This window comes from Mytilus trossulus, chromosome 9, assembly GCF_036588685.1.
Source record: "Mytilus trossulus isolate FHL-02 chromosome 9, PNRI_Mtr1.1.1.hap1, whole genome shotgun sequence".
Classification (NCBI taxonomy): domain Eukaryota; kingdom Metazoa; phylum Mollusca; class Bivalvia; order Mytilida; family Mytilidae; genus Mytilus; species Mytilus trossulus.
Window position 1 is genome coordinate 50,914,099 of NC_086381.1, and position 10,733 is coordinate 50,924,831.

Sequence of the window (10,733 nt, forward strand, 5' to 3'; positions counted from 1 at the left end):
CCTTGTCTATGTCATTGTCAGTTTATTTTCTAATCTATGAGTTTGACTGTCCCTCTGGTATCTTTCGACCCTCTGTTTGAAGGTCTACATATCTGACAAACAAAGTACACCTGACCTCGACCTCATTTAATGAAACAGTGATCGAGGTTACTGAGTTTACATTGTTAAGTTTGTATCTACCATACAATAAACCACACGTCAACTATATTTGGTGTATGGAATGGTTGTCATGTGTACATGTCCAACTTGTAGGTTTGCTGACCTTAATAATAACCTCATTTTCACGGTTCATTGGTCAATTTTTAGTTTGTGTGGCTTGGTTTACTTCTCAGATACTGTGAGCAATAAGTCCACTGTGTTTTGTTTAAGGAATAATGATTGTAAGATGTACATGTCTGTCTTGCAATTTTCATATGAACTTGACCTCATTTTAATGTTTCATTAGTCAATGTTAAGTTTTCATCGTTTTGCCAGTTTATCAGATACTATAAGCAACAGGTACGTATCTGTATAAATATCTGAATTTGTTTAATTCGCGTAGTAATCTTTATGATATATAAAAAAAAATGGCCGGTGAATTATCATTGATAAACTCAACAAACATTTTTTAACACGCAAACAACGAATAATTTGTACAAAATGTAAATTTCTCAAAATTCTTTTCAGATTTTTTCCTCGAGATGAAGTGCCATGTGTCCTCATATAATATACCAAATTGTAAAACAAACTGATGCATTCATTACTTCACAATTACAGAGATTTAAGCCATTTCATACAAAGCCATCATGTGCATCAATAAACAATTCTTATCACATCAGAGGCATATACACTCATCTTCTTCTTTTTTTTTCTAGCTAGGGAATCGAAATCGAAAAATGAATGTGATTGGTTCCGAGTGAAAACTTTACGCAGTGTTGGGTAACACAAAAAATTATCTCAGGCAACGCTCGCAATATTTTACAATTAAGATTATGTACAACTTTGTTTCTCTCAGTTTTTTCTCTCAAAGAACGCCTTTAAGGCAGCCCTTAATCAATCAACTGTGTTGGTCGATGATACTGATGTTGGTAGATTATTCCAATCCCTGATGGTCCTTGGAAAGAATTATTGGCAATATGCATCTGTACTGGTTCTGTCATCGCAGAAGGAACAAAGCACATACCGCATAGTCAGCTATAATAGGCCCCGAAATGAAAATGTAAAACAAATCAAACGAGAAAACTAACGGCTTAATTTATTTACAAAAAATTAACGAAAAAACAAATATGTAAAACATAAACAAACGACAACCACTGAATTACAGGCTTCTGACTTGGGACGGGCACAAACATACAGAATGTTGTGGGGTTAAATATGTTAACGGGACGGCAACCCTCCCCTAACCTGTCTTTTTCGTACAGATGCAGTGGTGTAACAGTACAATATAAAAACGAACTATGAAAATCAGTTGAAAAAGGATTAACTCATCAAATGGATAAAAATACAAATACTACACACACAAGTGGACATGGCCAGTTACTTGTACATCCCAACAACTAAAAAGACATTAAGTACAGATCTGAGAGTACGTGCAGTTGCAGCTAGTTAAAAGCCACTAACAACTAATAATAAAAAAATCATGCATCAAGTACACAAGTTGTTGTCCGCAAATCTTGACGCTCTTTTGCTGTACCTGCTCTATTGACTTAGTTTTATTTTGGTTAGTTGAGTCCCATACTGTACATGTTATTTCACACAAGGTCTTACCATGGACCATATGCAGCTGCTTTTAAAGGTTGCATTTACCATCTTTTGATCACCCTTTAAAATACCATATTTCCAACTATATTTGTGATTTTTTGAACATTAAATCGTCATAACAGTTTTTTGTTTGTTTCACTTTTCTCGGCTGCGTATAAACCTTTTTCACAACATACGCTCGACCTTTCAAAAATCCTAGCACGAGTGCTGAATTAGTTAAATATATGGATACGAATATAGAGATGGAAGGATGTTTATACGTTTGAATGAGAAAGATAGGTTGAAATATAAGTATAATACACTCAAAGTTTACAGGTTGCTCGCTCCATCTTTTGATCACTGCCTAAAACATAATGTATTTCTTACGACTTATGTGATTTTTTTAAACAATTTTATTGTTTGCTGCTTAAGAATAATTGTTGTGTCATTGCAACTTTGTTGCAGAAAGAAGGTAGTAACAACACTTACAAAGGTCAGTTATAGTGGTAGGAATATTGTCAACTTGTAATTCCTTAAATGACACTGTAAAACCTGTGTTTATTTTGATTCGTCTAAATACGAATTCACGTGTAGTCAGAAAATAAGCATCCTTTCTGCATAGTAAAGTGTTTGTTGAATAAATGCACATTTTTACCCATATAGGTTGAAGGCATACATAAATCAACATAATAATTTTACAAAACATCATACAAAAAAAAAACAACATCAGAACAAAACATTATATACATGATAAAGAACCTTGCATCAACTATTAGAGAAGTCTGTAGATGGCTAGTTGAAAGATCCAAATGTTGTCCTGATCTTCATACTTTTTTCCAATGACAACACAATGAGTATTCAAAATCTTCACCCTGGCCAACCAACAAAGAAGAATCTACCTGGTAGTTTTAATTGGTGGTTTCGTGGTAGGTTGATATGAGTGTAGGAGGTTTTGATTTTGATCGTATGAAAATAGGTATTTACTGCTGCTTTGTTAGGTATGCATCATTCAGGAGTAAGACCATAAGAAAAGTCGTCAAAGAGTCGGAGAGTCAGAAGTATGCACAAAGACACTGTATGTTTATCGTTAAATAATGTATTTTAACCTTTAGATGAACTTTGGTCTGCTTGTCTTATTAGGTCTTGCTGACTTTACGTTCATATACTCAACATGTACTGTAGCTACATGTAGTATCAATTTTATTCATTATTTCTTTACTTCATTTTTCAGTTTCTTACTATCACTTATAACATTACAAATGCAACGAAAATAGAGGAATGGACCTTAATTAACAGAAACAAAAGATCTGCAAAATGTTTAAAAGAATACATTATCATTCATCTTATTGCTTTGAATGTTGCTACCTTTGTTTTATAAGCTTCCTCCATCAATAAAACTGACCGCCACGAAATAGAACAATGGTGGTCAAGTTGAAAGTGGCTTTAAACATGAATCAGTCAATCAAATTCATTAGAAAAATTAGTTCCAGCACTTCGGACTGATATTTTCTCGACGTGGATTCGTAGATCCTTAATAAGTAATATTCATAAGAAAAATCAGTCTTGACAGTTGTAGGAATTATGATATATATGTCTAAAATATTTTTTTTTTTTTTATATCAAATTTTTTTTTTTATATCAAATTTTATAATTTTTGATGGGAGGAAAACTTTCCTTCTTGCTTGAGCCTGTTTTTCAAAAATTGATACTTCTAAATTGTAATAAATATAATACTTATTTGACCTATTTTGACCTATAGTTGTATCTCTTTACTTATTCAAAAACACGGGTCCCTGCCGAAAAAGAAGAACATAATTCCTAGAAATCCAAAGCCTAATTACATTGTATATCTCAAAATAATATGCTTTTCCAAAATGTATTAACAACTTATTTATAGTATTTAAAAAATGGCTGGTGTAAATATTCTAGTATAGTTTTTTAAAAGGAAATCAAATAATAATACTAAAAAAGAAACATGACATAGCAAGGGGACATTCAAAACTATAGATAGATGACATCACGGTGGGTAGAAAGAAAGACAAAAAGACAAATGAACAGTTAATAAAACACGTTTAATAATAAAACAAACCAAAAAAAAAAAATGCAATAATATTGACTACCTTGAGCGGCTTAATAAGCTTATGTACCCTGTGAACAAAATCTCAAGGCAGAATTGTGGCATGGGTTCTCCTGCCATATATGATTGTAAAATAGCAGAACACATTCGGCAATTTGCATTTGCGCTGATTTTTTTTTTTAATTTGCGCCGATTTTTTTCTATTCTCTGTGGAAAAGCATCCATAATTGCGTTATGCATTTCTTGTTCAAAGTGAATATGCATATAACCTCGGCCACAAAGGAAAGATGTTTTTGACGGAAGAGATCGCAAATTATTTGCATATCACTTCATAATACTGTTCATCTTTCGCTGGTAATAAAATGGCGTAAATATGAGGTACGCAGTTTCCATTTTTACATCTGTGTAAAGTATATAACTGATAAAAGTATGTCGGACAGCACTTCAACGGTCCATCTATAAAAATTGCAGACATATCATTACAAATACATTTAAGTTGAGGTGTGTAGAAAAAATGAGTATACCTTTACGCGATCGTTTCCCTTGACCTTAAGATGTGTATGGCCAGTATTTAGCTCACCTATATTAACTGTAAATGCAATTAGGAGCAATTATAAAATCGGCGCAAATGAAAAAATAAAATCAGCGCAAAAAAAAAAAAAATCTTAATTCGGCGCAAATGTCATACGCTCAACACAATATGTCTACAATTTCATTTAGGTCAGCAAATTTCGATGAAAGAATCAAACTTTCTAAAGGAAACTTTCAATTAAAAGTGAACAGATCTATGTGATATTTTATTATTGTCACTCATCTTTTTACCAAAGCAGAAAATGTTTTTTCGATTTAAATTGTTTTGAACTTCAGGGAACTCGGAAAAGTAAAATTCATAAAGGAATCTTCAGAATATTGATTTATTTTATGCTATAGCAGGGAAACAAACGTACAGTGACTTCTCATTTTTCTTTTGATATTCCGAAAGCATTTTATTAGAGCTATCATCTCATATTTTATTTCAAAATTCAATCATTTATTTTATCTTCTATTTACATTATCATGTCTTTTCTCTGATTAATCCGTGTTAAGTGCGTTATTTTTTTTTCACAAATTTAGCTGGAAAACAAGCTCAGTTACCTATCATCTTTATTATATTTTTTTAAATCTTTAAAAATATATATATCATTTTGGCAAATTTGTGAAAAAAATTGATCATTTTGTGTACTGGTGATTAGGACACCCCAGTATAACAAAATTGCTATTCGGGCTTGACAGGATATATGGGCTCATATTCCCTGTGACGATTCCTAATTAACATATACTATTTTAATTTTCGGAAAATACTGATCGAACGTGAGTTTTCTGAAACCGTTGTTAATAATCACATGATAAATTCAAAACATATCGTGAGGAAAATTAATTTCGTTTTTGATGCGTTTTGTTTTTTGATTTTGCCATGTGATTATGGACTTTCCTAATTGATTTTCCTCTGAGTTCAGTATTTTTGTGATTTTACTTTTTACATTTTTTAAAATTGAAAAAAATCCCCTTTTGCTTTTTTCATCATGTTTGTTTTTTAACTTAAGAAAGGCACGTTGTATTTTCCTGACTATAAGTTGCTTTATTCAAGTGGCCATCATAGTCAATGCGTCTTCCTGGTCAAAAGATCTACTCATCCAGGAAGTTTCAATACTATAAAGGACAGGGCCACCAGTATAAACTCACACTATTAGTGGATTGTAATTTGAAGAGAAATTAAAAAAGTAAGTATTTGTTTTTCTTTTTCTTTCTGTGATTTAAATCTACCAATCAGTAATATAATAAAATAAAAAAGAAGTTTTAAAGTTCTTGATAAATGTTGTTGCCTTGCTAAATACACTGACGCTAAAAATCCATAGTTTGTTAAAGAAACGTTTTCGCATAAGAGATTGCATCAACTTTTAATTCAATATTCTATTTAAGTCTCGTCTCTCAATAACATATAATACAAAATTACATTAATAAAATTCAGAATGAAAATAAAGATATATAAAGACTTCAACCGACTCAATAAAAAAAAATGATTCACATTTAATTAATTGGGATTATCTCGGAAATTGTATACTTTTTCAATACTGATATGCAGTACAACGGGTAATTTATGGATACAAAATTTCATCAGAACACAAAAATATCGCACATAACATACAATTCGCCTTTATTAGATGGAAAATGATATCAAAACATAAGGAAATATAACTATAAGCGTCAAATACATAAAGGAAAAATAAAAATCACAAAAAAATGAACTCCGCAGGAAAAATTCAAAATGGAAAGTACTTAATCAAATGGCAAAATCAAAAGATAAAACACATCAAACGAATGGATAACAACTGTCATATTCCTGACTTGGTACTGGCATTTTCATATATTGAAAATGGTGGATTGAACTTGGTTTTATACACATCTTTTTTTTTTAAATGTAAAAAAAAAAACCCAGATAAAAGTGGGTGGATTGAATGAATTCTTTATTTGCAGGAAGCATATACATGCTATGGCAAACGAAAAAATATATACAATACATGACAAACAAACGACAGTAGTTACAGAGTATATAGTAATATTAAGACAATATATTACGTGATCTTATTTTCCAAACTGCAATTAAATAATTGCTTAGTTTGTTACTGTAGATTTTTTTTAAATTACATTTATACACCTATAGATGATGTTGAACCTGATCCGTACCATTGCCGTTTGTTTGATGATGCTTCACGTTAGCGAAGGATGTTTTAGACATGACATTAATGATCGAAAATCAGTCCGTGGCACACTAGAACCTCTCGGTGGAAGCAATTATAAAGTTGGTTTGGGATGGAATATGGATTTCAAACGACATGCACATGTAAGATTAAGGGAAGATATTTACCCCGCCCCCTGAACAATAAACAGCAAGCCTTGCTGTAAATCGCCAAGAGTCTGTATAAATTATGAATAGACTTATTTAAAAGAGCTTACGAACAATCTGTCAATTTGACAACTACTAGATCTTAACTCGGAATACCCCAACAATCAACATTACTTTATTATCGTACTGGTCGCAATTTTGGCGTTTGCTTTATTTTCGCATGTTTAATTTTGACATTTTCATTGGGGGCACCAATTGCAAATGAACCAAACTAAAACTACAATAAAAAAACCCCAATTTACGGTAACTGCATGCAAGTTATATTTTCATGAACAGAATGTACTCACAGAACACACAACACACTGCAAATACACAAACGAAACCAAACAGGCTTCATAAAATTAAACGAAAAGCATACATAACTCCCTAATATAACACCTTTCACCCTTAAAACGCCATATTTAAGTCAACAGAAGACCTTCAACAGTTATCAAGCGTGCGTGATGATCTGGTATGAACACTTGTTAATTTATTTTAGTAATAATGTATTGTCCTCAAAATTTTTAATAGTGATTCCTCTTTGAACACAGTCTAGTTGTTATCTTCCTCATGTTGATGACTTTGTTACCATTTTCCTGTTGTTAAAAAGAGTGTGAAAGAGTATACCTTTTCATCTTTTCCGGTAATATTTCAGAAGTTATATATATGTTATTATGTCTTTTTGAAATCGCCTTTAAAATATTGTCCCTATTGGTTAGTGGATTGGGATACCGGCCGATGAAATATTATAAAAACATAAAATTTTGAAAAATCTAGAAGTAAGAAAAAAAACTGTTAACACAAAATGGCTTTGAAATTATATAGTAGTACGCACATTATTCCTCTCTATTTATTTTAATTTCTTTACGTGCTTTTTAGAAATAAACAAATTAACTATCAAAATATGTAAAATATTACAAATCTTTCAATTAATTTAGGACCACCAGATGTTCAATGTAGATATAGATTATAAAGGTATTTCTGGACGCGACACGCCACTTGACCCATGTGTATTCAATCCGTATGACTTGGATGTCAAAGGTTATATTACGAAAGGGGACTTGGAGAAGATATTCGTTTATTTCGGTGATGAAGTCAACACACCTGAAATTCTTCACACATTTTTTACAGAACTGGACATAGATGAAGGTTTGTTATAGGGTTGTCTTTCGGTTGTTGAGCAATCGGATAATTATTTACGAACTTCAAAAAAAAAGTAAAATCACAAAAATACTGAACTTAGAAAAAAATCAATTCGGAAAGTCCATAACCACACGGCAAAATCAAATAACAAAACCAGCGGTTAAATTGTCCTCCTCTTCGCTATATTGAGTAATTCAAGATTAGCATAGCAATATCACCGTTGCTTCGGAGTTTTAATCATTCCAAGGTGTTCATACAAGCTAAAGGCTTTTCAAACCCTGAACATGCATCGAGTCCGAATTCTGACCAAACGTTACTATGTATTTAAACATTAAGCACAGACAAAAATGCCGATACCTTAATTAGGTTTTGATTGAATAAGTTCAAGAATAAATATTTCTGAATTCCTGTCAACTCTGGATGTTTTTTGTTTTTTGACAGATAATCGGAATCCTCTAGTTTAATCCATATAAATAAATGTCAATACAAATTCCGCCCGCTAACCTACTTTTCTTTTTAATTATATTATACATATAGTTTAAAAAGCATTTTTTTCAAAATTTTATAAAATTCTTGTTATTTTTCGTAATTGTTGAAAAAAAAATGTGCCAATGTTAAATATATGAAAAATCTAGAGAAAATCATTCCCCAACAAATTTCCCGCCAAATTTTCAATTGATTTTATCTCAAAACCAAATACACTGATCTTTCATGTTTTTTTTGCTCTCAATTTGATATAGTCTTTTAAATTCAAAGATTGTTATTTTGAAACTGGAAATATCTTTCGTAAGTAATTTTGTCCGTATTGGTCATAACATTTTATTCGAAAAGAGCATAAAAAATCACTATTTTTGTTCTAAAAACAATTTTTCCTTAAACTTTTGTTAATTTTTGTACATACTTGTAGACAAAATGGTAACACAAGAGGAATTCGACCTGAAGAAGAAAGATGTCATCACCAAAGAAAGCTGCAGTATAATAAAGGACAAAGATGCAATGGTTGCTGAACAGAACATGACATTGTTGAAATGATTTTAACTGTTTATACTTATGTCAATATTTTGCCCTCTTTCCCAGATCTTATATCTAATGCAAACTGCTCTCACAAACAACGCACTGAATTCCAAATGGTTCCAACAGTCAAATGAACGCTTCGATTATAGTTGCCTTGCCTGCCTTGCATTTCACTTTACTTATTTATTTTTTTATGTTTTTTTTTCTTCTTTCGGCAATTTATATTTTCATCAAACTTATATTGTATTGTCTTTTCTCATTATATTCTACTTAACAGACCATGCCTCAAATAATATAAAGCATTTCTTACACCTTTATGTCATTATTTTTTTATAGACCAATTCAAATATTAAACTTTCATTGAAATTATCATTGTTTCTTTTTATGAATCTGCAAAACAAGTTTTTTTTAGTGCAAATTAGAATGTTGACCTGTAAGTAAATACAACATACGAAACATGTACGTGAATGTAATTTTTGGAAAAGGTAATTTTTTGGTAACATATGAGGTTTTTAGAGAAAAAATACGAAAAACGGGAAATGAAGAAAAACATGATTTATAGTTACATCTTAAGAATATAAACTGGATGAAGACATAACAATTACCTTGTGTATATATTGTGTGTCCGCTCGTAATTAGTGTGACCATTAAGATAATTTTGGAGTGATATATGTGTGTTAACCTGTTTAAAAACTGTTACCCAATTATGCATCAGTCAACATATCAAAATTGAACTAACACTCGTAGCTTTTTTAAACTTTAAACTTTTCGTAAACTCCGTAGAGTTTAAATTCTGAAAAATTGTAAAACGATGAATAGTCCGAGATTACTCTGACGTCCGACGGCTGTTTTGCCAGACACGATGGGGCCGTGGTACGTTAGAGCTCGTCCCATATCAAAAAAACAATTTGATTATATTGACATGATTCATTTAACATCGTGCTATTACCGAAGAAGGGTATCTGTTACCCGAAATATCTAATATTTGTTCATTTTATAGTTATTAGATGGTGATGTTGTACCCTCTTTGACTTGTTATATATATACAACATATACAAGTCGTCTAAACATCAACCAAACAATGTTAGATCTGTAAATTTGCTTTATCAATTTTTTTGTTTTTCCCTCGCGAGGTATCGAACCCATGCTACTGAGATATCGTGACACCTAATCGCCTGCATTGTATCCGATGCGCTTGACCACACGACCACCTTGGCTTCAGGAATTTAAATATTCCACGAATTACAAATTTATAATGGCTTCTCTGCAGTCTTTTTGGAAAAAACACAAAATCAAATATCGACGAAAATACGATATTTCTTCAAACTACGACAAATTGGTACTCACGAAAATAAATGTATCCACATTTGTATGTTTGCTGAAGAAGAAAAGAAAAACATAAAAAAAACTGAACTCCGAGGAAAATTCAGACCAGACAAAAAAACTAATCAAATGGCAAAAACAAAGGCTCAAACACATCAAACGAATAGACACTAACAGTCATATTTTATAATGTAGAAAATGGTGTAATAAACCTGGGTTTATAGCTTGCTTAACCTCTCACTTGTATAAAGTTCGTATAAAATTCCATTATATTGACAACGATAATTGAACAAAACAAACAGACGTAATAGGTATAAATGTCAAGCAAAGAGGTACATCACTCAACCTTAATCTGAAGTATATAAATGTAAATTTGACAAGTAAAACACGTCTACAATATTTTCCGGATTTAAACACCAAAATAATAAAAAAAAAAAAAGCACAAAAATACTGAACTCCGAGGAAAATTCAAAACGGAAAGCCCCTAATCAAATGTCAAGACTAAAAGCTCATACACATCAAACGAAAGGATAA

General features: G+C 31.4%; 1 protein-coding gene across 1 annotated transcript; it reads left to right on the forward strand.

The window, feature by feature from the left end:
• The first annotated feature begins 5,418 nt into the window (after nt 1-5,418).
• LOC134683983 (uncharacterized) lies at nt 5,419-9,245 on the forward strand. The gene is made up of 4 exons (XM_063543285.1): nt 5,419-5,556; nt 6,498-6,677; nt 7,658-7,868; nt 8,770-9,245. Exons 2-4 carry the CDS (start codon nt 6,498-6,500, stop codon nt 8,892-8,894), a joined length of 516 nt encoding a protein of 171 aa, XP_063399355.1. The 5' UTR covers nt 5,419-5,556; the 3' UTR covers nt 8,895-9,245.
• The last annotated feature ends 1,488 nt before the right edge of the window (nt 9,246-10,733 follow it).

Excerpts from the sequence above, each read along its gene's own strand:
- LOC134683983 (XM_063543285.1), top strand. The coding sequence starts at position 6,498 with ATGATGTTGAACCTGATCCGTACCATTGCCGTTTGTTTGATGATGCTT. Across the intron at positions 6,678-7,657 it reads ATTTCAAACGACATGCACAT|GACCACCAGATGTTCAATGT; the intron begins GTAAGATTAAGG and ends CAATTAATTTAG. Across the intron at positions 7,869-8,769 it reads AGAACTGGACATAGATGAAG|ACAAAATGGTAACACAAGAG; the intron begins GTTTGTTATAGG and ends ACATACTTGTAG.